We start from the raw sequence: 17,500 nt of genomic DNA, 5'->3' as shown, positions 1-17,500 counted from the left end.
TTTCATTTTACTTATTCGTTTTGTTTTATTTCAATTTATTTTTTCATTTTATTTTATTTTATTATTATTATTATATATTTTTTTTCAAGCGTGATCACGAAAGTAAAGTCTGTTCACTCATTATTTGAAAATTCTTGAAAATTTACTTTGCAACGAAGTCGTGTTGCTCAATTTCTTGAATTGTAGCTCTTCCCGATGGGACCGGGTGGAGAAGACTTTTGATCAAGTCCATAGCCGATTTGCAGATGTGAATCCAAGGTTTGCTGTCGGTGAGTTTGAGGTCCTTTCGGAGCCAAATTTGGTAGTTAGGGTCGTAGGCCTTTGCTACTTCCCAGGGAGCGCTTCCGCTCATCATCTTGACGAGAGTGACGCCACACGACCATACGTCGCTGGGTTCTCCTCTGTATCTTGCCGAGAAGACTTCAGGAGCCATGTAGCCTCTTGTGCCGTTGACTTCGCTCAGGTAAGTCTTCCGGTCTTCCAGCTTGGCTGCGAGTCCGAAGTCGGCAATTTTAAGAACGTTATCGCCGTTGAGGAGTAAGTTTTGGGGTTTGAGGTCCCTGTGCACCACTCCATGTGTGTGCATATACTTGACTCCTGAAATAAGTTGATTGAAGTAGAACGCGGACATTTCGTCGTCCAAGCCGGAGGGCCCGATCTTTGTTGACAGGTCACCTCCATCGGCGTATTCCAGGTAGATGTGAATGTGAGTCTCGTCCTTCTCGGAGCTCAGCACGCGAAGAATGTTGCGGTGCTCGAGACTCTCTTGGACTTGGACTTCGATTTGCTGGTTCATACCGCCTTCGATTTCGATGGACTTTTTGGCGACGAAAACCTCCGAAGTTGCTTTCTTCAGCAAAACTACGGATCCATATGCTCCTTCGCCCAGTTCTCTGACTTCAATCCAGTCTTTGTTGGGCTCTTCGAAGGATTTTATCTTCTTGCATGAGCTTTCTTCCTGTTCTGCGCTAGATGAAAGTGACCGTTTCCTGGTGTGGAAGACAGGAACGAATGAATCCTCGGTGTAACTGTAATCCTCGACGCTGGAGTCTGCAAAGGCCGAACTGCTTCTCGAACTCCCTCCTGAGATCCACTCCTCTTCCTCCTGTTCCTTGTTGGAGCGGCTGGAGATCATGATTGCGGCGTGTGAAGTCCTCTCGTAGAACAAGAGACCAAGAGTCGTGCGAAAGCGACCTAAGCGAAGTACACACGACTGAACATCTCGGAAGTGATACAATGGCAGTTATTCCAACGCTTTCCAAAATCACTATATCCATGTACATAATTATACTTACATTTATATCATACATACATATATATACATACATATATGAAAACCTTCAGTATATATTAAAAAATGCATCCGTTTCTGTTTACTTCTGTTTGCATGTAAGTATATATATGTGTGTAAAGACACAGAATAAGATAAACAATACTTCAGTTGCATTCGACTAAATAAAAAAAACTAACTCGTCAGCAACGGAAGAATTGTTGAAATTATACTGAAGCTTTAATGGTCACTTCCATTACCTTGATGTGAAGGTCGTTCCATAGAAGTCCAAAAGACATTTGAATATACATACATACACACACGCATAATTACATATGTACATACATGCATATATACATATAAATAAAGGATACATACATACATACGTACGTACATCCTAAAGTTCTTTCCGTTTCCCAGCATTGTCTCTGACATGCCTTAACAGCTCCTAAAGCACACAGGGCAAAGGTGACGTTTTCGGCCGCAGGTACTCAGCGCCTCCAGGCGTAGGCTGTTTACATTCTTCTTGACTTTAGCTAAAATAAGATATCTAAAGAGGCTCACATTACGTACCAGTCGCTACTTAATCTTTATTCTAGCTGCCGTCATTCTTTTTTTATTATTATTTTATTGACTTATTATTACTTTTTATTATTAGTTTGTTATTTATCATTATATTATTATTTGCTTAATCTTTATTCTCGCTGCCGTCCTGTTTTTCTTTTATTTTATTTCCTTATTCATTATCACTCTTTTATTATTAGTTAATTTACTTATCATTATATTATTATTTACTTAATCTTTATTCTAGCTGCCGTCCTGTTTTTTTATTATTATTTTATTTACTTATATATTATTCTATCATTTATTTCCATGGTTCCCTATTTTGGAAAGTATTAACCTAAAAAAACACGCAGAAGTGTTTTGTAAGTGTAAATCATTTGGCGTTAGCCAGAATAAAAACATTACCGAGAGCGAACAAAATACGCCGAGGGTTTAACCCACCTCCGTGAGCTCCTCCTGTCCCAAAAGTTACTTAAGCACTTCCTCTGGCTGGCGCCAGGGTATTTCATTCATCTCCGTAGCGTCCCCTTGGGAACGGGAAGGCTTAAACCAAATATGGCGAAAGTGAGATGCTGGTGTCAGATCGTTGGACCCCGATGAACCTCGATGGACCTCGATGGACCCCGCCCTTGTGGTCCCTCGCGCTTCTGGTGGACCCCCCAAGGGGTCGTCGATGTGGGTGGCACAAGACGGGGTCCCTCTCGGTGTGGGATTCCGTCCCGGGGCGGGAGTCTGCTGGACTGCCAGGTTTGACGAAAGAAAAACATGAAGCTTGGGAAAGTGCGGGATATTCTTTATTTGGAGTCTGGGTCGGGATTCTTCACCCGTGGGCGTAGGGGTGGGGGGTGGGTGGGTTTAGGGGTAGACCTATGGGTGGAACCCTCGTGGTTGGACATCCCACTCACCCTCACCCAGTGGTTACACCCTCCTTCACCCCCCCCCACCCACCCCACCCAATACCTAAACCATTTCGGTGTAATTGAAACAAAGACTGGTTTCATTCGCGTCTCCTGAGACAGAGACGTTTCTCTCAGGATCTTCAGTTCTGTTAGTGTTAATGTTGGTGTCATTATGACGTCATCCCACCGTCTGCAATACCGTCAGTTTCACCGTGTCCATAGCGCTGTCACGCTGACGTCACCGTCATCCGTCGGTGTCGGGTCACTTCCAGCTGTTGTGAATTTGTATAGCTAGACAATGACTTCACTTATATCATTCTAGATTTCCCTAAAAACACTTCAACAATGTGTTTAATATTTCTATAGGTTTAATGCATTATAATTCGTCAGTTTCTCAGTATTCTGCGGAAAGTTTACTTGAAGATTCGAAAAACGAAATATTGCAATCGAAGTCATTTCAGCTTATACGAACTCACAGTAGTTGACGGGACTCAGCCCAGTATGATGCGGGTTTTGAACACATCGACCTCGGGTCTTGTTGCCGTCATAATCGTTGTCAGGGTGATCTCACAAGAACATCAAAACCCGGATAAGTTCTTGTAAAAGAGGCACTGGGTTTCTCGTTCCCGTGACTCTGCCATCAGCGAGTTCGTAACCCGAGGTTTGCATGTAGCGCCTCAGGAATCAGTCTTGGTTTCGAGAAGGCAGATCTCCTTCCTTAGGTTTTACTCTAGCAGATATCTTTCTGGTGCAGATGATATACAACGCAAACCTTGTCGATTATTATTATTATTATTATTATTATTATTATTATTATTATTATTATTATTATTATTATTATTATTATTATTATTATAATTTTTTTTTTTTTTTTTTTTTTTTTTTTTTTTTTTTTTTGCCAGTGAATACCTCTTTCGCTAGCGGTCTGAGTAATGGCTTTTGCTGAAGCTCAAAGCTTCCTGGTTGTTGTTATGGAATGTGGTTTACCAGTGCTTCTGTCTAAAGGTTTCCTAGTGTAAACTCACGAGAGGTTAGTATTACTCGTTAGAATGACTGCCAGGGTCTCCGGCAAGACCAAGAACGCATCCCCTTTTCTCCCTGACCAATCGCAGCGAAGCGGTGATTGGTTAGAGAAGAAAATGGGGCGTGGCTAGTTTCGCCCGTGAAGATGATACTAACTCCACACAAGAAAGAATGAGGTACAAGATCACACCAGAGGACGCTAAGCTGTGACCGAGGTCGTCACCTTTGACCTCCTCGTCCACCTTCTCATCCACCTTCTCATCCACCTTCTCGTCCACCTTTTCCTAGTTCACCTTCTCGTCCACCTTCTCCTCGTTCAACTTCTCCTCGTCCACCTTCTCCTCTTCCACCTTCTTCTCTTCCACCTCATCGTCCACCTTCTCCTCGTCCACCTTCTCGTCCACCTTCTCGTCCATCCCCTTCTCCTTGTCCACTTCCTTCTCCAACTCCTCCTCCTCCTCCTCCATCTCCTTTTTCTTCTCCTCTTCCATTTTCTCTTTTTTTTTCTTCTCCTTTCTCCTCTCCCCCCTCTTCCACCTCCATCTCCTCCTCTTCTCCTCCTCATCCCATCCTTCCTTTCCTTCCTTTTCCCTTCTCTTCTTCCTATCTGTTTCTGAGCCTACGCCCCCTGCTCATCTTCCTGTTTCTTCTCCTTGTTTTCTCTTCATCATCATCCCTTTCCTCCTTTTCCTTTTCGTCCTCCTCCTTCTCGTGCTTCTCTTATTCCTCTTGTTCTTCTTTCTTTTCCTTTTCTTCCTCTTTTTCTTCCTCTTCATTTTGTTCTTCCTGCTTTCTTTCCTCCTTTTCTTATTCTTGTTTCTTCTCCCTCGCCGCCTCCTTCTCTCCTCCTTTTCCTCCTCATTTTCCTTCTCCCAATTCTCCTCCCCATCCTCCTCTTCTTCCACCTCTCATTCCTCCTCTTCTTCCTGCTCCTCCTACTTCTCCTCCTATCTCTTATTTCCCCTCCTCTTCTCCCTCCTCCTCTTCCTCTTGTCGTCTTCCACTTCTACCCATCATTCTCTTCATATTCCTACCCCTGCTCCTCCACTTTCTCCTCCTCCTCCTCCTCCTCCTCCTCTCCCTCGTCCTGCTTCCTCTCTTTCTCCTCCTGTGCTTCACTCCTACTTCTGCTTCTGCGACTCCACCTTCTCCTCCTCCTCTTTTTCCTCCTCCTCCTCCTCCTCCTCCTCCTCGTCCTCCTCCCCCCCCTCCTGGTTCTCTTACCTTTCCTCCTTTCTCCCTTATTTCACCCCTTCTTCCTCCTATTTTCCTCTTCCTCCTCTTCCTGTTCCTGTTGCTCCTTTTCTTCTTTCTTCTCTTCCTTTCTCCTTACTATCCACCTTATCTTTATTTTCTTCCTCTTCTTCCCCTTCTCTCTCTTCCTCCTCGTCTTCCTTCCAGTTCCGCCTCGACTTCATGCTTCTGTTCCTGTTCCTGTTCCTTCTCCTCTTCCCTCTCTTTCTCCTCCTAATCTCCCCCACCTATTCCTTCTCCTCCTCCTCTTTCTTCTCCTCCTCCTCTTTCTTCTCCTCCTCCTCTTTCTCCTCCTCCTCTTTCTTTCTCCTCCTCCTCCTCTTTCTCCTCTTCTCCTCCTCCTCCTCTTTCTCCTCCTCCTCCTCTTTCTCCTCCTCCTCCTCTTTCTCCTCCTCCTCCTCTTTCTCCTCCTCCTCCTCTTTCTCCTCCTCCTTCTCTTTCTCCTCCTTCTCTTTCTCCTCCTCCTTCTCTTTCAATATTTTATTGATTATACAGAGTTGTTACCCTATGCTGAAGACGGGAAGAAAGAGAAGATGAAGTTGAGGGAAGGATAGATAGGGAGGAAGGGGCTGTAAGTGGAGGAGGGTGAGAGAGAGTAGACAGAAAGAGAGGAAAAAAGAGAGGACGGATGAAGGGAAAGAGAGTGGTGAAAAAAGAGAAAGGCAGTTTGGAAGCTGAGAAAGGAGAGGAAAGGGGTAGTTAAGAGTAGACAGAAAGAGAGGAAAAAAGAGAGGAGGGATGAAGGGAATGAGATCGGGAAAAAAGAGGAAGGCAGTTTGGAAGTTGAGAAAGGAGAGGAAAGGGGTAGTTAAGAGTAGACAGAAAGAGGATAAAAGAGAGGAAGGATGAAGGGAAAGAGAATGGGAAGAAAGAGGCAGTTTGGAAGCCGAGAAAGGAGAGGAAAGGAATAGTTAAAAGTAGACAGAAAGAGAGGAAAAAAGAGGTGAAGGATGAAGGGAAAGAGAGTGGATAAAAAGAGGAAGGCAGTTGAAAAAGGAGAGGAAAGGAGTAGTTAAGAGTAGACAGAAAGAGAGAAAAAAGAGGAGAAGGATGAAGGGAAAGAGAATGGGAAAAAAAAGGGCATTTTGGAAGCTGAGCAAAGAGAGGAAAGGGGTAAGAAAGGGGAGAGAAAATCGTGAGAAGATGAAGACTAGGAAGAGCGGAAAGTTGGAATGGAAGGTGAGATAGAGAAGGGAAAGAAGAGGAGGAGAGTGAAGAAAAGGGAGGAGGAGGAGGAGGAAGAAGAAGAGAAGGGCGGAAGGAGAAAGGGAGGAAGAGGAAGAGGGCCGAAGGAGAAAGGGAGGAGTAGAAAGAGGATGGTGAAGGAGGAATAGGGGAAGAGGGAAGATGGAGAGATGGATTGAAAGGAGGTGAATGAGGAAGAGGGAGGAAAAGGGAAAAGGAGAGGAGGATTGCTGTGAAGAGGAGGAGTAGGAGGGAGAAGAGGGAAAGAGGAGAGGGAGGAAGAGGAGGAGAAGGAGGGAAAGTGGAGAGTGAGGAGGAAGAGGAGGGAGAAGAGGAAAGGGAAGATGAATAGGAAGAAATGTAGGAGGAGGAAGAAGACGAAGGAAAGAGTAAAGGGAGGAGGAGGAGGAAGAGAAGGAGAAGGAAAGGAAAGTAAAGATGAGTGGGAAGAGAAGTAGGATTAGGGGGATGAGGGAAAGAGGAGAGGGAGGAGGAGGCGAAAGAGAGGGAGGAGGAGGAAGAGAAGGAGGAGGAGGAAGAGGAGGAGGAGGCTGAGGAGTAGAAGAAAGAGGAGGAGGAGAAAAGGAAAGTAAAGATGAGTGGGAAGAGAAATAGGAGGAAGGGGATGAGGGAAAGAGGAGAGGCAGGAGGAGGGGGAAGAGAGGGAGGAGGAAGAAGAGAGGGAGAAGGAGGAGGAGGAAGAGGAGGAGGAGGAGGAGGAAGAGAAGGAGGAGGAGGAGCACATGTGGTCGTTTGTTAACGCTCAACGGGGTCGTGTCAACCGAATGATGTGTGAGAGGGGGTACCACTCTTTCCATTTTCTATAAAGACGATTCTTGAAAATTCGAAAAACAAAATATTTCCAACATTTGGAATAAGACTCCAAAATCTAGAAAATCATGGATTCTAAAAGCCCGTTCAGATATTCTTGATTATTTTTTTAAATGCGCCCCTGCTACTAATGTTGGAGATTGATTAATCTAGATTCTCGATAGTAGGAAATTGATCCAATAGTTTGAAAATGGTCGCGATCTATCGATGACTCCATTTTTCCTTCTAGTGTATAGAATTGTCTGTCCTTTGATAGAAAAAATCTGCAAAGAGTATCACAAAGTTGCACCAAAAAGTGTGTCACAAAGTTGCGTCATCAAGTTGAGTCACAAAGTTGAATCACAAAATTACGTCAAAGCTGCGTCACAAAGTTGAATCAAAATTGTCACAAATTACGTCATAAAGTTGCGCCACAAAGTACGTCACAAAATACGTCATAAAGTTGCGTCATAAAGTTGCGTCACAAAATTAAATCACAAAATTACGTCATAAAGTTGCGTCATAAAGGTGCGTCATAAAGCTGCGTCACAAAGTTGAATCAAAGTTGCGTCACAAATTACGTCATAAAGTTGCGTCACAAAGTACGTCACAAAATACGTCATAAAGTTGCGTCACAAAGATGCGTCACAAAGGGCTTCACAAAATGGTCACAGAGTTGCATCACAAAGTTGCGTCACCAAGCGCGTCACAAAATGCGTCATGAAATTGCGTCACAAATTTGCGTCGCAGGTGCGTCACAAAGTCCACTTGGCGATGGTAAAGCGTTTTTATGTTGTAATTTGTTTCCGTTCAACTATAAAAGTACCGCCACTGGTGATCCCGTGAAAGATGCATTTGTCAATACACTGGTGCCGGACGAAAGTCCCCCTGCTAATTCAAACAAGAAAATAAAAAAAAGTGTTGCTAAACAACAAGATAAGTGAATGAATAACAAGACAAATGAGCAATACAGAAACAGTAGACAAATGAATATATAAATAAGTGGAGGGAGGGAAAATTAGTAAACGAATGAATAGAATTAACATATAAAGGAATAGAGAAACAAAAAATGAATGTAAGAGTTTGATGAAATTAAATCAATGAATAAGCAAACAAGTCAATAAATAGATGATCAAGTATTATGATAATTATTCGATGAAGGTGCAATAGGAAAACATAACAAGTGGTGGTACTGTTGTGGTTCCCTGGAGCCGCAGCCGTGTCCCAGGATCGAATCAGTGACACAGTAGCACATGTGGGTAATATCCGGGTCGTAAAAGTGCCACTGACGGGACTTTGGGTAAGTTTTCTTACAGTAACAGTACGACGATGACGGTCGGTGCTGGAGACGAGGCAATCAAGCACAAGCGCGCGCGTGCGCACACTCACTCACTCACTCACTCACACACACACACACACACACACACACACACACACACACACACACACACACACACACACACACACACACAGGCATAAGCACAGGCATAAGCAGAGGCACACACGCACACACACACAGGCACAAGCACAGGCACACATGCAAACACACACAGGCACACACGCACACACACAGGCACACACGCACACACACACAGGCACACACGCACACACACACAGGCACACACGCACACACACACAGACACACACGCACACACAGGCACACAGACACACACACAGACACACACGCACACACAGGCACACACACACACACAAACACACACACATACACACACACACACACACACACACACACACACACACACACACACACACACACACACACACACACACACACACACACGCATACACACACAGATACACACGCATACACACACACACACACACTTTACTCACACAAAATCCTAGTAAGTAAAATGTTAAATATAATTTTCGATTAACCGTTTGGCGCCCACGAAGAAAAACTTTAGATCTGTAAGAATTTTATCGTGGTTAGCGCAGGGTGATCTTATTAAGCTCGTAGTAGTGTTTCTTAACATTCTCGCCCTCTCCATCCAAGATTCAGTAGTCCATCACCTCATAAAAGTAAATACAAATATGCATTGTATGGGTTAATTTGATTTTCCATTAACCCATACAAATCTTATTCAGCTGAGGGAAACTTCCCAATATTTCTCAATATTTGAAAATAGTAATTAGAATTATTTTTTATTCTATTTTATTTTACTTATTCGTTTGATTTTATTGTCATTTTTTTATTATCATTATATTTTTTTTCCAGCACGATCACGATAATAAATTCTGTTCACTCATTATTTGAAAATTCTTGAAAATTTACTTTGCAACGAAGTCGTGTTGCTCGATTTCTTGAATTGTAGCTCTTCCCGATGGGACCGGGTGGAGAAGACTTTTGATCAAGTCCATAGCCGATTTGCAGATGTGAATCCAAGGTTTGCTGTCGGTGAGTTTGAGGTCCTTTCGGAGCCAAATTTGGTAGTTAGGGTCGTAGGCCTTTGCTACTTCCCAGGGAGCGCTTCCGCTCATCATCTTGACGAGAGTGACGCCACACGACCATACGTCGCTGGGTTCTCCTCTGTATCTTGCCGAGAAGACTTCAGGAGCCATATAGCCTCTTGTGCCGTTGACTTCGCTCAGGTAAGTCTTCCGGTCTTCGAGCTTGGCTGCGAGTCCGAAGTCGGCAATTTTAAGAACGTTATCGCCGTTGAGAAGTAAGTTTTGGGGTTTGAGGTCCCTGTGCACCACTCCATGTGTGTGCATATACTTGACTCCTGAAATAAGTTGATTGAAGTAGAACACGGACATTTCGTCGTCCAAGCCGGAGGGCCCGATCTTTGTTGAGAGGTCACCTCCATCGGCGTATTCCAGGTAGATGTGAATGTGAGTCTCGTCCTTCTCGGAGCTCAGCACGCGAAGAATGTTGCGGTGCTCGAGACTCTCTTGGACTTGGACTTCGATTTCCTGGTTTGTATCACCTTCAAGTTCGATCGACTTTTTGGCGACGAAAACCTCCGAAGTTGCTTTCTTCAGCAAAACTACGGATCCATATGCTCCTTCGCCCAGTTCTCTGACTTCAATCCAGTCTTTGTTGGGCTCTTGGAAGGATTTTATCTTCTTGCATGCGCTTTCTTCATTTTCTTCTGCGCTAGATGAAAGTGACCGTTTCCTGGTGTGGAAGACAGGAACGAAGGAATCCTCGGTGGAACTGTAATCCTTGACGCTGGAGTCTGCAAAGGCCGAACTGCTTCTGGAACTCCCTCCTGAGGTCCACTCCTCTTGCTCCTGTTCCTTGTTCGAGCGGCTGGAGATCATGATTGCGGCGTGTGAAGTCCTCTCGTAGAACAAGAGACCAAGAGTCGTGCGAAAGCGACCTAAGCGAAGTACACACGACTGAACATCTCGGAAGCGATACAGTGGCAGTTATTCCAACGCTTTCCAAAATCACTATATCCATGTACATAATTATACTTACATTTACATCATACATACATATATATACATATATGAAAACCTTCAGTATATATTAAAAATGCATCCGTTTCTGTTTACCTCTGTTTGCATTTAAGTATATATATGTATGTAAAGACACAGAATAAGATAAACAATATTCAGTTTCTTTCGACTAAATAAAAAAAGACTAAATCGTCAGCAACGGAAGAATTGTTGAAATTATACTGAAGCTTCAATGGTTACTTTCAATACCTTGATGTGAAGGTCATTTCATAGAAGTCCAAAAGACATTTGAATATACATACATACATATGCATAATTACATATGTTCATACATGCATATATACATATAAATAAAGGATACATACATACATACATACGTATGTACATCCTGAAGTTCTTTCCGTTTCCCAGCATTGTCTCTGACATGCCTTAACAGCTCCTAAAGCACACAGGGCAAAGGTGACGTTTTCGGCCGCAGGTACTCAGCGCCTCCAGGCGTAGGCTGTTTACCTTCTTGACTTTAGCTAAAATAAGATATCTAAAGAGGCTCACATTACGTACCAGTCGCTACTTAATCTTTATTCTAGCTGCCGTCCAGCTTTATTTTTATTTGATTTATTTATTTATTACTACTTTTTATTATTAGTTTATTTACTTATTATTCTATTATTTAATCTTTATTCTAGCTGCCGTCTTTTTTTTATCATTTTTACTTACTTGTATATCATTTTATCATTATTTCCGTGGTTCCCCATTTTGGGAAGTATTTATATATGATTAAAAATAAACCTCACTCAATTTGGAACTTTTGTCAGTTTTTGGCCGAGCCAGCAGAATTGATCGAAGTACTATGTTTCCCGACGTTTTAAGAATGGGCGTATAAGATATTCTTCTTCTTCTTCGCGTTCTTCTTCTTCGCGTTCTTCTTCGCGTTCTTCTTCGCGTTCTTCTTCGCGTTCTTCTTCTTCTTCGCGTTCTTCTTCTTCGCGTTCTTCTTCTTCTTCGCGTTCTTCGCGTTCTTCTTCTTCTTCGCGTTCTTCTTCTTCGCGTTCTTCTTCGCGTTCTTCTTCGCGTTCTTCTTCTTCTTCTTCTTCTTCGCGTTCTTCTTCTTCTTCGCGTTCTTCTTCTTCTTCTTCTTCGCGTTCTTCTTCTTCTTCTTCTTCTTCGCGTTCTTCTTCTTCTTCGCGTTCTTCTTCTTCTTCTTCGCGTTCTTCTTCTTCTTCTCGTGCTTCTTCGTGTTCTTCTTCTTCGACTTGTTCTTCTTCGCGTTCTTCCTCTTCGCGTTCTTCTTCGCGTTCTTCGCGTTCTTCTTCGCGTTGTTCGCGTTCTTCTTCGCATTCTTCTTCTCATTCTACTTCGTGTTCTTCGCGTTCTTCTTTGTGTTCTTCGCGTTCTTCTTTGTGTTCTTCGCGTTCTTCTTCCTTCGCGTTCTTCTTTGTGTTCTTCGCGTTCTTCTTCCTTCGCGTTCTTCTTCGTGCTGGAACTTTTGTCAGTTTTTGGCCGAGCCAACAGAATTGATCGAGGTACTATGTTTCCCGACATTTTGAAGAATGGGCGTATAAGATATTGTCTTCGCGTTCTTCTTCTTCTTCTTCCTCGCGTTCTTCTTCGCATTCTTCTTTGCGTTCTTCTTCGCATTCTTCTTCTCATTCTACTTCGTGTTCTTCGCGTTCTTCTTCGTGTTCTTCTTCGCGTTCTTCTTCGCGTTCTTCTTCGTGCTGGGGATCCCGTGTTGGGGTTTCGCCCCGAGGCCGAAGGGGAAAACGAGGAATTTGAGCGCGGAAAGCTGCGGCCGTAGGCCGCTGTTTGCGCAGCCAAGCCCCCGGCCGAGCCAACAGAATTTATTGAGGTACTATGTTTCCCGACATTTTGAAGAATGGGCGTATAAGATATTGTCCCGTGGCCTTAAAGATGAACATATGGAATTATTTCCAAAATTGTACAAAAACATAAAAAGGTTAAAACCTAGAATAGATATGATAAATGATTTCCAACGTATAGTTCGAAATTTTGGTGAGCTATTAAAGGACAATCCTGATTACAAATATTCTGGCTCAAGGGAAGAGTATCTTAGTTTACCAGCTAATAAAGAAGACATTGAAGAAAAAGCGTATAGCTGTCATAGAATTTGGTTGTCTAGCTACTACAACATGTCCAACGACGGCAAATCAGCTTTAGCTTTGGAGAGAAAACGACAGAGGCATTATTGGGTGTGGGTTACTAAAACAAAGGGAATAGAAAGACAAGAGGTTTATCGTAATAAGATATTGTCCCGTGGCCTTAAAGAGGAACATATGGAATTATTTCCAAAATTGTACAAAAACATAAAAAGGTTAAAACCTATAATAGCTATGGTAAATGATTTCCAACGTAAAGTTCGAAAGTTTGATGAGCTATTAAAGGACAATCCTGATTACAAATATTCTGGCTCAAGGGAAGAGTATCTTAGTTTACCAACTAAACTGCGAACGAAGCGAGCTCCTAGCGCCGCAGGCCAAAGCGGTGACGTTAGTCACCACCGAGGGTCGCTTGTTAATCTAAAAAAAAAAAAAATAAAAAAAAAGCACGCAAAAGGGTTTTGTAAGTGTAAATAATTTGGCGTTAGCCAGGATAAAAAATATTACCGAGAGCGAACAAAACATGCCGAGGGTCTAACCCACCTCCGTGAGCTCCTCCTGCCCCAAAAGTTACTTAAACTCGTACTCTGTCTGGCGCCAGGGTATTTCATTCATCTCCATAGCGTCCCCTTGGGAACGGGAAGGCTTAAACCAAATATGGCCAAAGTGAGACGCTGGTGTCAGATCGTTGGACCCCGATGAACCTCGATGGACCTCGATGGGCCCCGCCCTCGTGGTCCCTCGCGCTTCTGGTGGACCCCCCAAGGGGTCGTCGATGTGGGTGGCACGAGACGGGGTCCCTCTCGGTGTGTGATCCCGTCCCGGGGCGGGAGTCCCGTGGGATGCTGGACTGCCAGGTTTGATGAAAGAAAAACATGAAGCTTGGGAAAGTGCGGGATATTCTTTATTTTGAGTCTGGGTCGGGATTCTTCACCCGTGGGCGTGGGGGTGGGTGGGCTGAGGGGTAGACCTATGGGGGGAACCCTCGTGGTTGGACACCCAACTCAACCCTCACCCAGTGGTTACACCCTCCTTCACCACCCCACCCACCCCACCCAATCCCTAAACCATCTCAGTGTAATTGAAACAAAGACTGGTTTCATTCGCGTCTCCTGAGACAGAGACGTTTCTCTCAGGATCTTCAGTTCTGTTAGTGTTAATGTTGGTGTCATTATGACGTCATCCCACCGTCTGCCGTCAGCATTACCGTCTGCAATATCGTCAGTTTCTCCGTGCCCTTAGCGCTGTCACGTTGACGTTACTGTCATCCGTCGGTGTCAGGTCACTTTCAGCTTTCTAGATTTCCCTAAGAACACTGCAACAATGTGTTTGATATTTCTATAGGTTTAATGTATTATATTCTCAGTATTCTGCGGAAAGTTTATTTGAAGATTCGAAAAAACGAAATATTGCAATCGAAGTCATTTCAGCTCATACGAACTCACAGTAGTTGACAGGACCCAGACCAGTGTGATGCTGGTTTTGAACACTTCGACCTGGGGTCTTGTTGCCGTCATAATCGTCGTCAGGGTGATCTCACAAGAACATCAAAACCCGGATAAGTTCTTGTAAAAGAGGCACTGGGTGTCTCGTTCCCGTGACTCTGCCATCAGCGAGTTCGTAACCCGGTTCGTAACCCGAGGTTTGCACGTAGCGCCTCAGGAATCAGAGTCTTGGTTTCGAGAAGGCAGATCTCCTTCCTTGGGTTTTGCTCTGGCATATATCTTTCGGGTGCAGATGATATACAACGCAAACCTTTTTGTTTTTTTTTTGTTTTTTTTTTTTCTTTTTTTTGCCAGTGAATACCTCTTTCGCTAGTGGTCCGAGATAATGGCTTTGGCTGAAGCTCAAAGCTTCCTGGTTGTTATGGAATGTGGTTTTCCAGTGCTTCTGTTTAAAGGTTTCCTAGTGTAAACTCACGAGAGGTTAGTATTACTCGTTAGAATGACTGCCAGGGTCTCCGGCAAGACCAAGAACGCATCCGCTTTTCTGCCTGACCAATCGCAGCGAAGCGGTGATTGGTTAGAGAAGAAAATGGGGCGTGGCTAGTTTCGCCCGTGAAGATGATACTAACTCCACACAAGAAAGAATGAGGTACAAGATCACACCAGAGGACGCTAAGCTGTGACCAAGGTCGTCACCTTTGACCTCCACGTCCACCTTCTCGTCCACCTTCTCCTAGTCCACCTTCTCCTAGTCCACCTTCTCCTCGTCCAACTTCTCCTCGTCCATCATCTCCTCGTCCACCTTCTCCTCTTCCACCTTCTCCTCTTCCACCTTCTCCTCTTCCACCTCATCGTCCACCTCCTCGTTCACCTTCTCGTCAACCTTCTCGTCCATCCCCTTCTCCTTGTCCACTTTCTTCTCCAACTCCTCCTCCTCCTCCTCCTCCTCCATCTTCTCCTTTTTCTTCTCCTCTTCCATTTTCTTTTTTTTTTCTTCTCCTTTCTCCTCTCCCCCCTCTTCCACCTCCATCTCCTCCTCTTCTCCTCTTCCTCTTCTCCTCCTCCTCTTCTCCTCCTCCCATCCTTCATTTCCTTCCTTTTCCCTTCTCTTCTTCCTATCTACTTCTGAGCCTACGCTCCCTGCTCATCTTCCTGTTTCTTCTCCTTGTTTTCTCTTCATCATCATCCTTTTCCTCCTCTTCCTTTTCGTCCTCCTCCTTCTCGTGCTTCTCTTATTCCTCTTGTTCTTCTTTCTTTTCCTTTTCTTCCTCTTTTTCTTCCTCTTCATTTTGTTCTTCCTGCTTTCTTTCCTCCTTTTCTTATTCTTGTTTCTTCTCCCTCGACGCCTCCTTTTCTCCTCCTTTTCCTCCTCATCTTCCCAATCCTCCTCCCCATCCTCCTCTTCTTCCTCCTCTTATTCCTCCTTTTCTTCCTGCTCCTCCTACCTCTCCTCCTATCTCTTATTTCCCCTCCTCTTCTCCCTCCTCCTCCTCCTCTTGTCGTCTTCCACTTCTACCCATCATTCTCTTCATATTCCTACCCCTGCTCCTCCACTTTCTCCTCCTCCTCCTCCTCCTCCTCCTCCTCCTCCTCCTCCTCCTCTCCCTCGTCCTGCTTCCTCTCTTCCTTCTCCTGTGCTTCACTCCTCCTTCCTCTGCTTCTGCGTCTCCATCTTCTCCTCCTCTTTTTCCTCCTCCTCCTCTTCCTCCTCCTCGTCCTCCTACCCCCTCCTGGCTCTCTTACCTTTCCTCCTTTCTCCCTTATTTCACCCCTTCTTCCTCCTATTTTCCTCTTCCTCCTCTTCCTGTTCCTGTTGCTCCTCTTCTTTCTTCTTCTCTTCCTTTCTCCTTATTATCCACCTTATTTTTATTTTCTTCCTCTTCTTCCCCTTCTCTCTCTTCCTCCTCGTCTTCCTTCCAGTTCCGCCTCGACTTCATGCTTCTGTTCCTGTTCCTTCTCCCATTCCCTCTTTTTCCTCCTAATCTCCCCCCACCTATTCCTTCTCCTCCTCCTCTTTCTTCTCCTCCTCCTCTTTCTTCTCCTCCTCCTCTTTCTCCTCCTCCTCTTTCTCCTCCTCCTCCTCTTTCTCCTCCTCCTCCTCTTTCTCCTCCTCCTCTTTCTCCTCCTCCTCTTTCTCCTCCTCCTCCTCTTTCTCCTCCTCCTTCTCTTTCTCCTCCTCCTTTACTTTCAATATCTTATTGATTATACAGAGTTGTTACCCGATGCTGAAGACGGGAAGAAAGAGAAGATGAAGTTGAGGGAAGGATAGATAGGGAGGAAGGGGCTGTAAGTGGAGGAGGGTGAGAGAGAGTAGACAGAAAGAGAGGAAAAAAGAGGAAGGATGAAGGGAAAGAGAGTGGTAAAAAAAGAGAAAGGCAGTTTGGAAGCTGAGAAAGGAGAGGAAAGGGGTACTTAAGAGTAGACAGAAAGAGAGGAAAAAAGAGAGGAGGGATGAAGGGAAAGAGATCGGGAAAAAAGAGGAAGGCAGTTTGGAAGTTGAGAAAGGAGAGGAAAGGGGTAGTTAAGAGTAGACAGAAAGAGGAAAAAAGAGAGGAAGGATGAAGGGAAATAGAGTGGGAAAAAAGAGAAAGGCAGTTTGGAAGCCGAGAAAGGAGAGGAAAGGGATAGTTAAAAGTAGACAGAAAGAGAGGTAGGATGAATTGAAAGAGTGTGGGAAAAAAGAGGTAGGCAGTTGAAAAAGGAGAGGAAAGGGATATTTAAGAGTAGACAGAAAGAGAGGAAAAGAGAGAGTAAGGATGAAGGGCAAGAGAGTGGGGAAAAAGAGAAAGGCAGTTTGGTAGCTGAGAAAACAGAGGAAAGGGTTAAGAAAGGGGAGAGAAAATCGTGAGAAGATGAGGACTAGGAAGAGAGGAAAGTTGGAATGAAAGTTGAGATAGAGAAGGGAAAGAAGAGGAGGAGAGTGAAGAAAAGGGAGGAGGAGGAGGAGGAGGAAGAGGGCGGGAGGAGAAAGGGAGGAAGAGGAAGAGGGCCGAAGGAGAAAGGGAGGAGTAGAAAGAGGATGGTGAAGGAGGAATAGGGGAAGAGGGAAGATGGAGAGATGGATTGAAAGGAGGTGAATGAGGAAGAGGGAGGAAAAGGGAAAAGGAGAGGAGGATTGCTGTGAAGAGGAGGAGTAGGAGGGAGAAGAGGGAAAGAGGAGAGGGAGGAAGAGGAGGAGAAGGAGGGAAAGTGGAGAGTGAGGAGGAAGAGGAGGGAGAAGAGGAAAGGGAAGATGAATAGGAAGAAATGTAGGAGGAGGAAGAAGACGAAGGAAAGAGTAAAGGGAGGAGGATGAGGAAGAGAAGGAGGAGGAGAGGAAAGTAAAGATGAGTGGGAAGAGAAGTAGGATTAGGGGATGAGGGAGGAGGAGGAGAAAGAGAGGGAGGAGGAGGAAGCGAAGGAGGAGGAGGCTGAGGAGTAGAAGAAAGAGGAGGAGGAAGAGGAGGAGGAGAAAAGGAAAGTAAAGATGAGTGGGAAGAGAAATAGGAGGAAGGGGATGAGGGA

The 17,500-nt window shown here is 44.6% G+C and overlaps 3 protein-coding genes across 3 annotated transcripts in view; 1 reads left to right on the top strand and 2 right to left on the bottom strand.

Moving 5' to 3' along the window:
• The window catches only part of LOC143019961 (uncharacterized), a 672,791-nt gene that overhangs the window by 183,694 nt on the left and 471,597 nt on the right, over positions 1–17,500 (top strand). The window lies entirely within an intron of this gene.
• Positions 143–1,135, bottom strand: LOC143019788 (serine/threonine-protein kinase chk-1-like). Its single transcript, XM_076175772.1, has one exon. It carries the CDS (start codon positions 1,133–1,135, stop codon positions 143–145), a length of 993 nt encoding a protein of 330 aa, XP_076031887.1.
• LOC143019787 (serine/threonine-protein kinase chk-1-like) lies at positions 9,298–10,293 on the bottom strand. The gene has a single exon (XM_076175771.1). It carries the CDS (start codon positions 10,291–10,293, stop codon positions 9,298–9,300), a length of 996 nt encoding a protein of 331 aa, XP_076031886.1.

This window comes from Oratosquilla oratoria, chromosome 38, assembly GCF_046742065.1.
Source record: "Oratosquilla oratoria isolate Oo_2021 chromosome 38, ASM4674206v1, whole genome shotgun sequence".
Lineage (NCBI taxonomy): Eukaryota > Metazoa > Arthropoda > Malacostraca > Stomatopoda > Squillidae > Oratosquilla > Oratosquilla oratoria.
This window is presented reverse-complemented; position numbering and strand designations above follow the sequence as displayed.

Coding starts and splice junctions, on each gene's coding strand:
- LOC143019787 (XM_076175771.1), bottom strand. CDS start 10,293: ATGATCTCCAGCCGCTCGAACAAGGAACAGGAGCAAGAGGAGTGGACC.
- LOC143019788 (XM_076175772.1), bottom strand. CDS start 1,135: ATGATCTCCAGCCGCTCCAACAAGGAACAGGAGGAAGAGGAGTGGATC.